General features: G+C 54.8%; 1 protein-coding gene across 1 annotated transcript in view; it reads right to left on the reverse strand.

The window, feature by feature from the left end:
* Positions 1–4,970: 4,970 nt before the first annotated feature.
* The window catches only part of SNX33 (sorting nexin 33), a 37,368-nt gene continuing 25,070 nt past the window's right edge, over positions 4,971–17,268 (reverse strand). The window contains 20 exon segments of the mRNA XM_049782739.1: positions 4,971–5,851; positions 14,117–14,219; positions 14,221–14,250; positions 14,252–14,335; positions 14,337–14,599; positions 14,602–14,728; positions 14,730–14,825; positions 14,827–15,123; positions 15,125–15,187; positions 15,189–15,209; positions 15,211–15,243; positions 15,245–15,309; positions 15,312–15,366; positions 15,369–15,527; positions 15,529–15,565; positions 15,567–15,805; positions 16,190–16,307; positions 16,361–16,511; positions 16,644–16,793; positions 16,880–17,013. Coding sequence (XP_049638696.1) covers positions 5,598–5,851; positions 14,117–14,219; positions 14,221–14,250; positions 14,252–14,335; positions 14,337–14,599; positions 14,602–14,728; positions 14,730–14,825; positions 14,827–15,123; positions 15,125–15,187; positions 15,189–15,209; positions 15,211–15,243; positions 15,245–15,309; positions 15,312–15,366; positions 15,369–15,527; positions 15,529–15,565; positions 15,567–15,805; positions 16,190–16,307; positions 16,361–16,511; positions 16,644–16,793; positions 16,880–17,013 — 2,479 coding nt within the window. The 3' untranslated portion in view covers positions 4,971–5,597.

Here is a 17,268-nt window from a genome sequence, read left to right on the forward strand (position 1 = left end):
GGCATCCCATAGGGTCTCCCAAGCCCACAAGGAGTGATTCCTGAGTGTAGAGCCCAGTTTGGCCCCAAAACAAAACAAAGGAATAAAATGGAAAGAAAAGCTAAAGGTGCCAATGGGTCGGGGACAGGGCTGTCCGAGAGAGACTACTCCAGCCCCTACAGGTGCTTCTGCCAAATGATCGAGGGGGGCTTAGGTCAGCCTAGATGATGCTCCTCAGTGAATAATGTGTCCACAATGTGGGGGGTTCTAGACACTGTCTCACTTGGGACTCTAGTATCTCCCTCACTAGATCCCAGAATCTATCAAATATTGGTAATGTGGTCAGAGTAAACAACAAGTAAAATATTTACCTTGCGGCCCGGAGAGATAGCACAGCAGCGTTTGCCTTGCAAGCAGCCGATCCAGGACCAAAGGTGGTTGGTTCAAATCCCGGTGTCCTATATGGTCCCCCGTGCCTGCCAGGAGCTATTTCTGAGCAGACAGCCAGGAGTAACCCCTGAGCAATGCTGGGTGTGGCCCCCAAAAAAAAAAAAAAAAAAAATATTTACCTTGCATGTGTCTAACCAGGGTTCAATCCCCAATACCACATATGGTCCCCTGAAAGCCGTTCCAGGAGTGATTCCTGACCATAGAATCAGGTATGGCCCCCACACTGAACACCATTGCACTGGGGCCAGAGTGATAGCACAGCTGGTAGGGGGTTTGCCTTGCAGTTGGCAGGCCCAGAATCAACCCCACATGGCCCCCCAAACCTGCCAGGAGTAGTTTCTGAGTGAAGAGTTAAGAGTAACTTGACTGCTGCCAGAAGTGGTCCAAAAGCAAAACATCCTTGCTTAAAATGAAGGTGATAATCCTTTACACAAAGAATGGTTGTAGAAAAACCATGATGGGGTGGGGGAGGCCCTGAAGAGGATTCCAGAGACCTGGGCCCATGACCTACAACACTTCTTAGGGAGAGGCATCCTCCCTGCAACACCCCAAGGAGGCAGCCAGACTCCAGAGGATGAAGGTCTCCATAAGACTCTCAACTCTCCACCCACCCCAGTATCTGTGTAGAGTATGAGTCGAGAATGTAGAATGGGGACCGGAGAAATAGCACAACAGTAGAGCATTTGCCTTGCAGGCACCCAACCCAGGACAGACCCCATTTCAATTCCCGGCATCCCATATGGTCCCCTGAGCCTGCCAGGAGCGATTTCTGAGCATAGAGCCAGGAGTAACCCCTGAGCGCTGTCAGGTGTGACCTAAAAAAACCAAAACAATAATAATAAAAATAAAGGGCTGGAGAGATAGCACAGTGGTAGGACATTTGCCATGTATGCAGCTGACCCAGGACGGATGGTGATTCAAATCCCGGCATCTCAGATGGTCCCCTGAGCCTGCCAGGAGCTATTTCTGAGCACAGAGCCAAGAGTAAACCCTGGGCCCGGAGAGATAGCACAGCGGCGTTTGCCTAGCAAGCAGCCGATCCAGGACCAAAGGTGGTTGGTTCGAATCCCGGCGTCCCATAGGGTCCCCCGTGCCTGCCAGGAGCTATTTCTGAGCAGACAGCCAGGAGTAACCCCTGAGCACAGCCGGGTGTGACCCAAAAACATAAAACAAGAGAGTGTAGAATAGTGACTATGGGTCTTCAGAGTGGCACAGATAACTGAGTGTACTTCTGCCAGCCCCCTCTGTGGTTCCATAAAACCCATCTTGGTCAAAGGTACTGGAGGGGTGAAGGAAGGAGGTGGGGTATGACAGAGGGATCAGGGGGCATCCCAAGGCCATGGTGGGTATCACAGGGCCAGATCTGGAGCTCTGTGATTTTGCAGCCAGATGAAGCAAAAGAAAAAAATAGGGGCAGAATACCCTAAGATGAGGCAAAAAGAAACCAAAGAGGCAAAATTTAAAAAAGAATCAAGTTTAATTAAATATCTATGAATGAGAGAGTGCCAAGTACTAAAGCCGGCCCCAGAGCAGAGAAGCCCTCTGGGATAGGAACATGTGTGAACTGGATGCCAGTTTGGTCCCCAACACTCCAAGCACCAGGACCTGCTGCCTTCCAGAGCCACACACACACACACACACACACACACACACACACACACACACACACACACACACAGACTTACCACACCCAGGGGAAAGGGGGACACACACATCAATCTGAGGTCACTTTATCTATTGTGTGGGGGAAGAGGAGTCCATGAGAAATTCCGGTGAGTTATGGAATTCTTTGCAAGCGTTCTCTGTAAGCGAAGACCCACTACCCCCACTCACCACATGTGCCACGATGCCTCCCCTTCCTGGGGGGCTATAAGGACTCACCCCATTCACCAAGTTCCCTCATTCCAGAGTTTAAACCCTCTCACACCTCTAAAGTGGAGACCCACACCCGCTTCCTTTGTATCGGATGCTTTTATCAGCACGGTTGTGAGAAATGAAGCCAGAAAGCTGGGTTCAAGTCCAGCCCAGCCCAAACTTCCTGCATCTTCACAGAACTTTTTAAGGGCCTCTAGAGTCAAGTTTTGCCTCTCTGGGAAGTGGAATGATGATACCCATCAGAGCTGCAGTGAGGACCCAAGTGGCCACAGCTGTGTGAAACGCTGCTTCATAAACAGACTGGACCACACTGGGATCTGACCAGCAAAAACAAAACCAAAGAGAAAAAGGTTTGCTTTCAACTATGTTGAACCCCAGAGCTGGGTTTCACAATCAGTCCTGCACTGGCCCGGGGGAAGAGTTTTTCTTCTGCCCACGATCTTTAAGGGCTCATCGTCTCCTTCTGCCCTGCCAAGAGGTACCAGAACCCAAATGGTGGGGAAGCAGGTGGGGGTGGGTGGGGAACCAAGCAGGCTTGGCTCCTGGAGGACTGAGTCAGCGGGCAGGCAGGCAGGGCGGGCCCAGTCCTTGCATGCTTGGGGAGGAGATGGCGCAGGAATGTTCGTCCCGCCCAGGCCCTGGCCCTGCCCACCACATCCTGGCTCCTGCTTGCGTGGACTCTGCAGCCTCTGCTCAGGAGATGGGAGATGGCTGGAGCTTTATTGGGGAGGTTCAGCCAGGGGTCTTCAGAGGTAGCATGACCCCTGGGAACCGACCAGAGTGAGCAGTCAGGCCGCAGCCTGCTTGAAGCCAGGCTCAAGACTTGTGAGCAGTGCGGCCACCTCCCATCCTCACCAACCTTCCGTTCCCTGTGTGCAGAAGGATCTGAACCTGGCGTGGCATGTTCCTGGCTGGCTCCACCCAGGAGGGGCCTAGTGTTAGACACACATAACCAAGTGGCACAACAACTTTGCTCTGTGGCCCAGTGTCCAAGTGTGTGTGAATGTGTTACCTTGGGAGGAGATGGCCAAGTGCATAGACCGTTGTCTGTGACCATGTGGGCTGGGCCACAGGATGAGGGGGTGAGACACAGTAGACAGGAGGCTGGCTCTGAGACACAGCCACAACCCCACGCAGAGCCCACAAAGCCGAAGCCTTCTGATCACTGGGCCGAGACCAGAGATCAGGGCCCCTCCACCACTACACCAGGTCCTGTAGCTGCCCATGGCAGAACGATCTCGTTAATCATTCCACGACCAGCAAAGTGATAATGAGATTGAAGGCAGCTGGACCCTCTGCCTGCCATGTGACAGGCCACCCTGGAGGATAACCTCTAGACCCCAGGCCCAGATAGAAAGGGGCTCTGACTACCAAATTTTAAATGTCCCCACTCTGAGGCTGGGAGGCAACAGCAACCCCACTCCAGGGAGAGACAGAAACTGGGCAGGCACTCCATCTCCCAGACTGGCGTGCAGAAAGAGCCCCCTAGAGCCCCAGTCAAACTATCCTAGGACGTCAGAGCTGAGAAGAGAAAGGAAGGTTCAGGGCGGAAGGTCCCAGGATGGAATGGAAAGGGCAGGCAGAAGGGAGAGGGAGGGGAAAATTCCAGAGAAAGTCCCGAAGCTGACCTCATTCTGACCCAGGGCCAGGGGCCCATTCCAGGAGTTCCTCTGAGGACAGAAGTTCTATCCTGAGTGGGGAGCCTGGACACCCCTCACCCCACCTCAGCCTAAACCCTGGCAACACCACTCCCCCAGAAATCCCCGGGGGGGGGGGGTAGGGGGGAGGGTTGCACCTCCATTTCCAGAAAGCAAAACATTCCATCAGGCGCTCAGTGCTGCTAGGGAAAAACTTTCTGAGACCCTGGGGTGAAGCATCTCTGCAGGCAGACATCTTGGGGTAGACCCCCCCCCTTATCCTTTCCTCTCACCTTTAAGTTCCCCCAATCCCTGCAGCCAGCCCTGCCCATCTAAGAGCAGAGTGAACCTGAAGAGGTTGCCCAGCCAAGTCCTTCCTCAGCACAGTGCTGACCCCTTAACTTCTAAGGTCCCCAGGCAAACTGTGCTCCCCACAATCTCAGAACCTTTCCATCCAACAACTCTGGTGACATTTTGCCCTCCTCCAGGACACAAACGCACAGCAGCTGGCGCTGACTTCATTTCACGTACAAAGTTTATCAAGAAAGGAAAGGTTCAGGGACACAAGAGATAATACACTCTATCAAGGAAGGGCACTTGCTTTGAACCTGACCAACCCGGGTTTGTCCCCCAGCATGTTATATGATTCCTCAAGCACTGCCAAGAGTAATTCCTGAGCACAGAGCCAGGAGTAACCCCTGAGCATTGCCAGATGTGGTCCCAAAACAAAAACAAAAACTAAAAAAAATATTCAAGCAGCGGCAACCAGGAACAGTCACAACATCCTGGGGGGCTTGTCCCCACAGCCTGCTACTGGACCATGCCCTGGCCTGGGGTGGGGATGAGGGGGGACCCCTCGAGGATGTAAACCTGAGTGGGAGACAGCACGAGCAGGTGGGGTAGGTGCTGGGTAGAGGCCTGGGCCCCAGGAGGGTGCTCAGAGGGTGGAAACCAAGTGCTGGTGAATCCCAATTTCTGGTCCTGCTCCTTCCAGGAAGTCCCCCAGGCTCCTAGTCCCCACTTGTATCTGGAGCCCAAGAAACGGGCTCCAGTCCCGATGAAGGGAGGACGAGGGCTCTGTGGGCAGGAGGTACCCTGGGGTAGGAGGCATGGTTCATGCTGAATCCTCATGGGATGAGAGGAAAGGATCATTGCCTCCACACCCCGGCTCATGTTGCTGCATCTTTCCAATCTTTCCTACATCTCCCCACCTCTGTCCCCACCTGCCATCTGGCAGGTCCTTGTCACCCTTCAAGACCTGCCAAAATGTCACTGGCTCAGAGGTCTTGCCTGCCAGGTGGAAGGAGGGATCCATTTGTGTGCATTGGAAACTCCTCATTTGCCTCCAGCCTTGTGCATGACCTCTATCTGAATCTGTGTATGACCCCCCCCCCCACATGGGCTGGGGACTCCCAGAGGGCAGGCAGGCCCCAGTTTCTGCAGAGTGAAGGCGGGATGGCCTGGCAAGACAGTGTGTTGGCTCCGGGGACACTAAAGACTGACCCGCAGCTCTGGCCCAGCTTCTGGGGTCTTAACTCGACCCTCACCCCCTGCTGGGCCCCACCTGGGAGAGTGAGAGGGGCATTCCCAGGGGTCACCAGGGACTTCTGGAAGGAATGATGGGCCACAGCCCCAGTCTGTGCGAGGTGTTGGCCATCAGAGGCTGTCGTACATGCGCAGTGCCTTCTCCAGCTGCTGGCCCACGCGCTGGTAGAAGATGATCTGCTGGCGCAGGTAGTTCTGCATCATGTGCTTGAAGTCGAGCTCCCGGCGCTGGTGGAAGTGGTTCATCTCGGCCTGGAGGGCAAAGCCTACCACGCGGCAGCGCCTGCGGATACCATCCGTCTCGTCCTGTGCCATGCGGCCCTCGTCACTCATGCGCTGACTCTCCTTCACCTTGGCGAAGGCTCCTGGTAGGGTCAGATGGGAGAAACCAACAGGGAGTTAGGGCCGGCAACACCCCCGTCAGCTCCACCCAGAGTTCACTCTTGGGACTCCAGACCAAGGCTCAGCCTCCCAGGTGCCCGCATCAGGGCGCTCCATAAACTCTCACCTTCAGGAATCCCAAACCGGATACTCCAACTTCCCTCCTGCAGCCCACCAGTCACAGACCAGTCACAGCCCTGCAAGCTCTATTTACTTCCACGTCTGAGACACCACAGCCCACTTCAGGCCTTGCCATCTATCTCACTGGCTACTATTCAATTCAGTAGATATCACCTCTTCCAAGAAGCCTTCCTCACTTCACAGGATGCCTTGCGCTTCCAACTGTCCTGGGATTCCCTCTACCCTAGCTCTTACCAACCTGGGGTTTCTCTAGCTGCCTCCCACAGGCCTAGGCCATTCGGCAGCTCCTGTTGAGCGTCTGTTGAGTGGATGCAACCCATGCCTTGGTATTCTCACAGAGCACCCTTTGAGAGTCCCTAAAAACAACAAAGTAGAGTCCTTGGGCACCCATAGCTTCCTCCTGCCTGCAGATAAAGGCCCATGAGCCCCGCTGACAGTGGACACTTTCTCCCTTTCCACACTCACCCTGCATGCTCCTTCCTTCCTCTTGGCACTGCCCCATGCAGGATGCAAAGACCCAACAGGTGTCACCATGAACCTAGGAGTCTCTGCAGTGGCCCCGGGCAGAACACTCCCATGTCTCCCTCCTGGGTTCCCCGACATGTCACACAGCTGATTCTAAAGCAGCAACTCAAAGACCAGAGTGATAATACAGGAAGAAAGCATGCCTTGCACAAGGATGACCCAGTTTTGATCTTCAGCATCCCCTATGGTTCCCAGCACCACAAGGAGTAATCCCTGAGTACCAAGTCAAGAGTAACCCCTGAGCACTGATGGGTACAGCCACAAACAAAACAAAACAAAACAAAACAAACAAATAATAAAGGCTACCCAGAGTTTTCCCTTGTGTGAGACTCATACATACACAGGCCCTGCCTTCCTCACCCCAACGAATGGTCCCCTCAGTACTGCCAGAAGAGACCCTCCTGAGCATAGAGATCCCCAAGCACTATCAGATGCGATCCCCAAGAACTACAAAGCAAACAAATGCCCAGGTCAAGAATGTAGCTTGGGGCCGGAGAAACAGCATGGAGGTAAGGTGTTTGCCTCACATACAGAAGGTCGGTGGTTCGAATCCCAGAGTCCCATATGGTCCACTGAGCCTCTCAGCGATTTCTTAGCATAGAACCAGAAGTAACCCCTGAGCACTGCAGGGTGTGACCCAAAGACCAGGAAAAAAAAAAAACATTTGCCCTGCAAGCAGATGACCCAGGATGGACCCAGATTTAATTCCCAGCATCCCATATGGTCCCGAGCCCACCAGGAGTGATTTCTGAGTGCACAGCCAGAAGTAACCCAAGTGCCACCAGGTATGGCCCAAAAACCAAAATCAAAACAAAAATAAATAAATAATAAAGTGAAGAAAAAAACAACAACAACAAAAGCCATACATTGAGCCAAAGAGCTTATATAGTGGCAGGGAGAGTGCCTTCCACAAGCCAGTCCTGGTTCTATTCTAGGCACTGCTGAATTCCAAGGGGTTCTAGAACCTCCAGAACCACGTCAGCAATGCTCAGGAGTTGGCCAGGGCTATTCCCAGCAGTACTAGGAGCTCATGTGGGACTGAGGATTGAGCTCATGTCCTTGCACATACTTAGTACCTACCACTGAGCCTTGGGCAGTCCCTGCCTCAGGAGGAGCAGCGCCCACATGAGCTGGCAGACACACCTAACTGACTAACGGTGTCATTCAGGAGGGGGGTCAGATGCCTTCAAGTCTGGAGACTCTCCAGGGTTTCTCACACAATACCTGAAAAGAAATCTGTACCCAACCACCCTGCTTCAGCCCCTAGATCCTTCAGTCCTTCTTTCACTCCTGTCCCCAACAACACTGGCTGGACAGCAGAGCAGAGACTACAACAGGCCCAGGATGGAGACCTAGTCTGAGTCCAGAGTGGGAAAGACCCTACAGGTCAGCTGTTCAGCTCCTCTCCAGCCTTCCCAACCGCCCAACAGAGGAGATTGAGGCCTGAGGAGCAGGGACCTACCTGAGTCCCTAGGACCTAGGACCTGCCAGTCTCCTGCCTTGTCCTTCCTGCATCAGTGCAGCCTGGACAAGGACAAGGAAATTTGACAAGTCCCCAAGTGATAAGACCGACCGGTCGGTAGCTGGTGCAGGAAAGACAGGACGACAGGCAGGACGCTCGCTTTGCATGCAGCTGACCTGGGTTTGATCCCTAGCATTCCATCAGATCCCCTACAACCGCCAGAAGTGATCCCTGAACACTCAGCCAGGAGTCAGCTCTGAGCACTGCCAGGTGTGGCCAAAAACCACAATACAGATGAAGATCCATAGAGAAGGCAGGAAGTGGCAGGCACAGAGCTGGAGCTCAGACTCAGAAGTCCCCTACACAGGACAGGGGCGCAGCTCAGTGACACGGCATCTGCCTCACAGGTGTGAGACCCCAGGTTTCCTCCCCCACACTGCAAATAAACGGGAAAAAAGTCACCTTGGGCCAGAGCGATAGAACAGAGGGAAGGCTATTTGCCTTGCATGTGGCCAACCTGGATTTGATCCCTGAGAACACTAGAAGTGATCCTTGAGTGCAGAGCCAGGACTAAGCCCTGAACAACACTGGAAACACTGGCTGTCCCTCACACACACACACACACACACACACACACACACACACACACAAGTCACCTCTCAGATTGATCTCCCCAGACAGTCAAGGATCCCCACTCCTATGCGAAGACGTCTTCTGGTGCCATGGTGGGGAGCATGACCCTAGGAAAGTCTTCTTGGACCCTTGACAAAAAGACTGACGCTCAGTAATAAGAATGGAGATATTTTAATAGTCAGGGATCCACAGTCAGGCGGGGAGCCAGGCATGGGGGGCAGAGGCCCCACCTGCTCTGTAATTGCTCCACTCTATGACTCAGCCCTGGACCAGCTACGGCACCCCAGCTACACCCTGTGAGGCAAAGCTCAGGCCTGTCCAGCAACCCCATGCAGTGCACAAAGGATTCAGCCTGAGACCAGCCCAGCCCAGCCAGGAGAGCCTGGAAGGAAAGGTGGGGACAGGGACAGGAAAAGGGCTGAAGGGATCTCAGGATCCCCAGAAGATTCCTTGAGAGACCAGTCAATCCATATTTTTTTTTTGTCTTGTCTTTGGGTCACACCCGGCAGAGCTCAGGGGTTCCTCCTGGCTCTATGCTCAGAAATCGCTCCTGGCAGGCTCAGGGGACCATAAGGGATGGCGGGATTTGAACCACCGTCCTTCTGCATGCAAGGCACACGCCTTCCCTCCATGCTATCTCTCCAGCCCCATAAACCATCTTTTTAATTTTTTCCTTTTTGGGGGGAGGGACTATAGCTCTGGACCCTCCTTTTAAGATTTTGGGCCACTCTCGGCAGGACTCAGGGCTTACTCCTAGTTCTGCACTCAGTGATTACTCCTAACAGGGCCAGGGGTCTACATGAGGTACTGAGGATTAAACCAAACTGGGGTCAGCAAGGCAAGCACATTAATCCTACTCCCTGTACTACTTTCTAGCCCCTTAATCTACCTTTTCTCTGCCCTAGCCCAGGCTAGAGTCAGGAATTCTGAGTCTCAGTTACATTTGCATCATTTGCAGCAAGCCCCAGCTCTGACGTGGGCCCAGATGTCCCTGCTCAGATGAACAGGCTAGATCAGATAAGAGGCAGATGGCAGCTGCTCGCAGTGCCCGGTATTGAAAAGTCTTCATGTCTGTAAAATGGGATGAGAACCCTCCCAGCCAGAGGGTTCCAGCAGGGTTGAACTGTTTTGTCCCCGAAGTTGCCAGAGACTACGAATACCTGGGGCTGAGTGCAGAGGCTTTGGGGCAACTCAGCAGGCTGAGCACATCCTTGTATCTATGCATCCCAGACCCAGTGCTCGGGCACAGCATGTTCCTTCCAAGCTGACCAAAGGAAGTAACCTGAGCACTGAGCTAGAAGTATCCCAAGTACTGTTGGATATGACCTAAAGAGACTGACTGGGTCACAACTAGAAGCAGCTGGTGGCAGCTCCAGGCAATAAGATTCTTTTTGTCAGGCTGAAGAGATAGCATGGAGGGAAGGCGTTTGCCTTGCAGGCAAAAGGACGGTGGTTTGAATCCCAGCATCCCATATGGTCCCCCAAGCCTGCCAGGAGCGATCTCTGAGCATAGAGCCTGGAGTAACCCCTGAGCACTGCCGGGCGTGACCCGAAAACCAAAAAAAAAAAAAAAAAGACTCTCTTTGTTTATGGGAGCCTAGGAGGGGAGGTGGAAGGAGGGCTAGAGACTGGAGCCCCCTGTTCCTCAGATTGCAGTTTGGTTCTGCAATGACCACTTAGCTTTTGCCCACCTGTGCCTCCACAGCCTCTACATGTCCACTATGGTCCTCCTGGTTTGCCTTCTCCCCCCCCAGGTGCCAGTAGCGCAAGGGCTGGCATACCCAAGCTTCCTCCAGCTCCTTCCCGGCTCATCTCCAGGCACCCATCCCTAGGGAGCTCCTCCTCAATGTGTCTGGCACAATGGACACAGTCTGGACTGTGCAGCCAGAAGCGCCCAGGCTCCAATTCTGCTCTGAGCCTCAGCTGTGAATCGGAAGGGCCCACACCCATCTCCTAGGCTTGGGATGAGTCTTAAGACAGATTCTCACCCTGCTCGCTCTCAGCAGGGCCCTCAACAATCCCCCTGGCAGTCCCACAGGAATTATGACAAAGGACCCTTTTCACCCACAAACTGCCCTATTTGGGAGTCGGGGGCATGGCACAAAAGGCTGAGGAACATGCAAAAGCATGTTAATTCTATCTGGAACCATATGATTCCCCTAAGAACCTCCAGGTTAGCCCTGGTGGCCCTAAGTACTGCTTGGGAGGCCTCAGAATAAAAAAAATAAATAAACAAAACCTGCCCTGTTTGTGCAGTTCATTAACTAGATGAGACCCTGGGACTGGGCCAGTGGGCACACAGGCTGGGGCTCCTGTCGGCACACACAATGGCCCGTTAGACTGGTATGGAGACAAGCTCTCTCATGATCACCTTATTGGGCAAGTATCCACAGCCCTGACCCCACCTAGGCCACCCTTCTTCTTCCTCCCAAGCTTCTGTCACACACTCGCCATCTTTCAGACATCCTAGGGCACAGGGCACAACATTCTGCTCTTTCTCTTCTTGTAATGCCACAATGGGACCCCACCCACCCATATCAGGCTTGTGGTGCTCCAGAACATGCCCAGTGGTGTCTCACCCAGGTTCCAAGGGTCTCTTCCTAGGCCTAGGAAGGCAATGCAAAGTCCCGAGAAGGAAGGCCTGGCCCAAAAGGGGAAGAAGTCTTTTGGCATAAGGAAGGGACCAGTTTTCTCTGAGCCCATGCATTCTTGCAGAGAGTGGGGACATGATTCCTCTATTGTACCTAGCAGAGGCCTCCCTCAGCTCCTGTGAAGTGTCCCTGGACTGAACATGGGGTTGCCTTTTGCCCAGCCCGGTTACTGATGAGGATCCCTGGTCACAGCACAGGATGCTGTTTCTTCTTTTTTGTTTTTGTTTTGGTTTTGTGCCACACCTGGCAGCATGCAGGGGTTACTCCTGCTCAGAAATCGCTCCTGGCTGGCTTGGGGGACCATATGGGATGCCGGGAATTGAACCCCAGTCCGTCCAGGGTCAGCTGCATATAAAGCAAATGCCCTACCACTGTGCTATCTCTCCAACCCCAAGGATGCTGTTTCAACATTAAACCCTGCCTCCCTCCTCTCCAGCCCACACAGTACCACACCATCCCAGGAGCTGGTTGAACCAGCTCTCCCAGGCACACACACAGTGCCACTTCCGCCCAGGAAGACACCTGCCCTAGTGGGCTGCTACTTGCCTGGGCCTCTCCCGCCCACAGCTCAAGCCAAACCGAAAGCACTGCCGTCCTCTCTGAGACCCTCCAAAGGACTCATCTTCCTTTCAAGGCCAAAGCACTCCCTAGGTTTAACAGTGTGCAGGAAGCAAAAGCTCAGAGGCAGGGGCACACAGACAACAAGGGGACCAACAACCAGACCAGAACTCTGTCTCCAGAAGCTGCAAGAAGTGGGAAAGAGAGGAACCAGAGTGACTATACAGGGAGTACGATGTTTTGCTTACACAGTCAACCTGGATTCAATTCCTGGCAACTGAAATGGTCCTCCAAGTCTGCCAGAAATGACCCCCTGAGTGAATAGCCAGGAGTTACCAACCCCTAAGCATCGCCATTGTGGCCCTCAAAAAAATGTGGAGATGATGGGGAAAAGCAGAGAAAAGTGAGGGGGTAGAGAGAATAGATTGTTGAAATTCTAGAATCTCTTGATAAACCGGTTAACTACATTAGGGATGCTACAGTAGGGGTGGTGTTTATTGTCCCCCAGGCTTCATCAGAGGCCTGTTTCCAAAACCCACCCAGAGGAAAGGTCCCCATGCCAGGCCTGACCTCAGGGCCTAGGGGTCAGGAAGTCTGCTCACACCCTGACATTTCTTCCTGAGTTACCACGCAGCCCCAGGGAGCACCACACCTCTGCCGACATCTGCTTCCCTTCTGTCCCCAGCACCCAGCCACCTGTGGGAGTAGGCCCTTAACTCAACACCCGGCAAGAGGGCCAGGCTTAGAAAGAGAGTGGAGTTAAATGGGCTTTGTGGGTCATGCCTTGGACCCCTGATCTCCTCCCCAGTCCAGCTGGGTGCCCCAGCATAACCCTGGGTGAGTCACTTCATCTGGCAGTTCTTTGACAGTAAACCACGCAGGGGGCCCATCCTGTGCCCACCTACCAGAGAAGGCTCGTGAGAAGAGAAAACAAGGCCAGGTTTGGCAGGAGGCCGACATGAACCATGACCTAACGGAGGCACAGGATGAAAGGACGACCCCCGAAGGATCCAGGCTCCCTCTGTAACTACTGGGCCCTGTGGACATCAGCTTCTTCATCTGTAGAACATGGACACGCTACTTCCAAGCACACAGATAAGAACTTGCAGATAGGAATTACAAAGGCAGAGCGAAAGAAAGGGTAAGCACCTGCAGTGTCTCCTTATCTGTTTTTTTTTTTTTTTTTTTTTTTTTTTTTTTTTGGTTTTTGGGTCACACCTGGCAGTGCTCAGGGGTTATTCCTGGCTCCAGGCTCAGGAAATTGCTCCTGGCAGGCACAGGGGACCATATGGGCGCCGGGATTCGAACCGATGACCTCCTGCATGAAAGGCAAACGCCTTAACCTCCATGCTATCTCTCCGGCCCCTCCTTATCTGTTTTTGTTTTTGTTTTTTTGGGGGGGGGTTTTGGGTCACACCTGGCAGTGCTCAGGGGTTCCTCCTGGCTCTAGGCTCAGAAATCGCTCCTGGCAGGCTCAGGGGACCATATGGGATGCTGGGATTCATAACCACTGTCCTTCATGCAAGGCAAACGTCTTACCTCCATGCTATCTCTCCGGCCCTGTTCTCCTTATCTGAATATGGACTCTTCCCCCAGAAACCTCTGCTATGCGATCTCGAAAGCAGGGTCCAAACCTGGTTGTACCCAGGATTCCATAACCCAACTTGACAACCTTGAAGGGCTTATGAGCGCATAGTGGGTAAATGGGTCAATGAGATAAAAAACAGGAGCCAGCACTACAATGGTGAGGGTGCTTGTCTCCACACTTGGCCGACCTGCATTCAATCCCTGGCATCTCAATTGCCCCAAGCACTGCCAGAATTGATTCCTGAGCACAGAGCCTAGAATAAATCCGGATCACTGTTAGGTGTAGCCCAAAAATTAAACAAACAAACAAACAAACACAAAAGAGGGCTGGATTGATAGCACAGTGGGTAGGGTGTTGGCCTTGCATGCAGCCAACCTGGGTTTGATCCTCGACATTCCATACAGTCCCCTAAGCCTGCCAAGAGTGATTTCTAAGTGCAGAGCCAGAACTAACTACAAAGTGCCACTGGGTGTGGCCCATAAACAAACAAAGAAAGAGAGAAACAGAAAGTGAATGAATGAACAACAATCAGTATAAAAACAGGGATCAGAGCCACCTCTGGAATAGCACATGTCAGATCACAGGTCCCAAAATGCACTTGCTAAATGAAGATATGGAACAGATAGAGAAAGATTATGCTGGCCTGTGCCAGGCTGTCCTGGGCATCCCTGACCCCTAGAGCCACACTTACCTTTCTGCAGGTGATGATGTCAGAGGGAAGTTGGAAAAGCAGGCCCTGGGTAGAGAGACAGCGTGTCGAGCATTTGGAAGAGATCATTCTTGGGCTGCTCGGTCAAACATCTCCCCAACAGCTTCATAGGTACGGCGCCGTGTGAGAAATGGCACTGTTGAGGGCCTCGTCGCCAAAAGGGGGGGGTCCATTCTGGAAGGCATGGCTGATAGCCTGGAAAGGCGTTGCCCAGTTTCTGGAACTCCTTGCGGAAACCTCCCACGTGCTTGCGCACCAGCTCCGATGCGATGGTGCTGAGCCTGCAGGACACTGTACGTCCATCATCCTATGCTGAAGGCCTTGAAGGTGTGTCCACCCGATCCTCACGTCTTGCAGGGTCCTGATGCTCCGTGGGGATCTGGAAGGTGAGCAGGAAGCTGGCACCCACCATTTCATCCTTCTCCGCTCGGCGTTTACCCATCTTCCACTGCTTATCATCCAGGAGCTGAGAAAATGCTGGAAACCCTCATACTGGGAGAGCACAGGGTGGCTGGTCATGTGGTCCATCAGAGGATGAGCCTCCTCTTTCCGCTTCTCGATGAAGTCCTCCTCAAAGCGGCCCGTGGCCTGCTTCTTCCGGCAGGTGAGGCACCGAGATGACCGTGAACTTGTGCAGAAGGCGGTTATAGAGCCAGTCAAAGTGTTTGTAACGTCGGTAGACAGGGGAGCCCGGCATGGGTGGGGGTGAGCTTGTAGGAGATGTAACTTTTGATGCCCTTGAATTTGGTCTGTTTGGTGGGATCTTCCACCGAGCAGGAAAACGGGTGGGGGTTGGCCTTCCACTGGGGGCCCCGAGGGCCCATCTCAATGGAGTACGTCTCGGCGATTTTGGCCATCATAGGTACATCGCCCAGGATGAAGGCCTCCACACCCGAGCGCACGAAGCATGAGAAACGATTAAGGTTTGCGGCCCACCACACTGCCCTCGCTTGGAGGAATGCCAGACTGTCCTGCCGCTCCAGGGGCGTGCTTGGGTCGGAAGGCCATGTGCTGGCTGGGGTAGGCACCAGGGTAGGAAAGGTTGAGTGGGGGGGTGCCCGTTGGTGCCCAGGCCAACCGGCCCGGGGCTCCTCCACCACCGTGCACCCCATCATCCCAGTCATCCCAGTCGTCATCCTCCTCCTCCTCAAAGCTGCCCTGGTTAGAGAGGAAGCACTGGCCCCACTACCCCTGGAAGGGCAGTCCACCGTGGGGGGGGGGGTATCATACAAGGCTTCACTGAGCACCCAGAGACACAGCAGAAGCAGCCACTGCTGAAGTAGGTCGGCATGGTCGACAACCGGGGCCCCCTACGGATGATTTCCACGTAGGAGGCAGGGAAGAGCCCCGTCTCACCCCGGCTGTTCTGGCCTTGCAGCCAGCCATCCAGAGAAGGTTTCGCTGAAGATAACCAGGTCCTCATCCTGCTGATGCTGATCTCTTCTTGGTTCTCGTTCGGAAGTCGTAGAGGGCTCGGCCTCTCAGTGCCCATGGCTGGCTGGATGGCAGAGAGAGGGTCTTTACCCCAACCGGGGACGCCCACCAGGTGCCGGAGAATGCAGCCAGCAACACAAACACTGTCACCACAGCTGAGTCTCTCAGTCCAGGACCAGGAGAGCTGCTGGCACCGGCAGACACCGTCCAGTCCTCTCCGTCTTCAAAGCAGTGGTCCTAGGGCCCAGTAAGTGCCCTTTCAGGTCTGGGAGTGGGGCGGGTTGCAAGTCCATAGTCTGCATACAGGCAGCCCCGATGGGGCTCTGAGCCCCTAGAAATCCCAAAGAAAGTAAAGTAATTGGGAGAGACAAGTCTGAGCAGAAGAAAAGTCGACACTTGCACGGGCACGACGTTCCGGACTCGCCTAGCCGAGAGTCACTCGTTGAGTTCGGCTGCAGACACCGCGACGGACGCGCTGGCTCTCCCAGCTCCTTCTGGCTCCGGGACCTTGGGGAGGCGCTCACATTCCTCCGCCAGCTCGGCTCCTTCCTCCCTTCCCTACCTCCTTCCTCCCCGGGCCACTGGGTTTTCAAGCATCCAGAAAAGCCAAGAGGGGCGCACGGCGGGGGCGCAGCGAGGTAGTCGGGCCGCTCCGGCCACTAGCTGAGTGGCCTCTTTTGTTTGCCCGACTCCCCGGCAGTGCTGCGTCTGCGGCTGACCCTGACCCGAGGCCAGAAGCCTTCCCCAAAAGGTGGACCCCCTTAGGGCGGGACGGACCCCCTGCCCCACTACCGGGTGCACATCCCGCAGGCACCCAGCAGCGGTTTGCAGAGGGAGTCCAGCGAGCCCAGGGCGCGCCGGGCGTCCCGGCATGGGTCGGGCCGGTGGGCGCGCGCCCCCCCAAGCCGGCTGCCCCCCGGCACTCGCAGCTGCGAGAAGGCAGCTTCAAAACAAACCCAGAAAAAAAGAAGAAAAAAAAGAGAGACCAATTCCGGGAGGTGGCGTCCCGAAGAGGGAGGGACAGACAGCCCAAGGGGGAGGCGTGGGGTGGAGAGAGGAAAAGCAGGCTGGGCACCTTGGAGCTGGGCGAGCTCTCCGGGCTGGGCAGAGGACGGTCCGGCTCCGCCCTCCCGCCGGCCTGGGACCCCGACCCGGCCCCCAGCTACCCGCGGTTCCTCTTCTCTCCCGAACCCCCGCCGGAGCCCCGGGCAGTCTGCAGAAGAAGCTAGAGGGGAGAAGGCGTTGGGGACCCGCCTGGGAGCGGCCAGAACCCCACACCCCCCACTGCCCCCGGCCTTTCCCGTGACGCACATGGACTTTGCAAACTCCGCTCGGAAAGTTTGCCAAAGCGCAGGAGTGCGAGGAGAGCGCCCGAGCCAGGACCGGGCAGGGGAGAAGGGAGGACGCCGGGGATCGGGAGCCCCGGCCCCCCCCCCAGCTTGGCTCTAGCGGGGTTGGCGGGGGTATCGTGGCAACCGGGGAATAGTTCACCAGATTGCAGCCCTAGGAACCTGCTGCGCCCTCCGGGGCAAGCCCGGAGCTTCTGGCGCGAGATGGCAAGGCAGGCAGAAGCGCCCTGGCTCTGGGTTGCTTCCTTCCAAGGCCAAGACAAGACCCTCGTCTGTAGCCCTGGGAGCAAATACAGGCAGAGCCTGTTCTGGGCTGCTCTGAGCGGTGGCGGCTGGGACTGAATATTCTGT

This window comes from Suncus etruscus, chromosome 1 (assembly GCF_024139225.1).
Source record: "Suncus etruscus isolate mSunEtr1 chromosome 1, mSunEtr1.pri.cur, whole genome shotgun sequence".
Classification (NCBI taxonomy): domain Eukaryota; kingdom Metazoa; phylum Chordata; class Mammalia; order Eulipotyphla; family Soricidae; genus Suncus; species Suncus etruscus.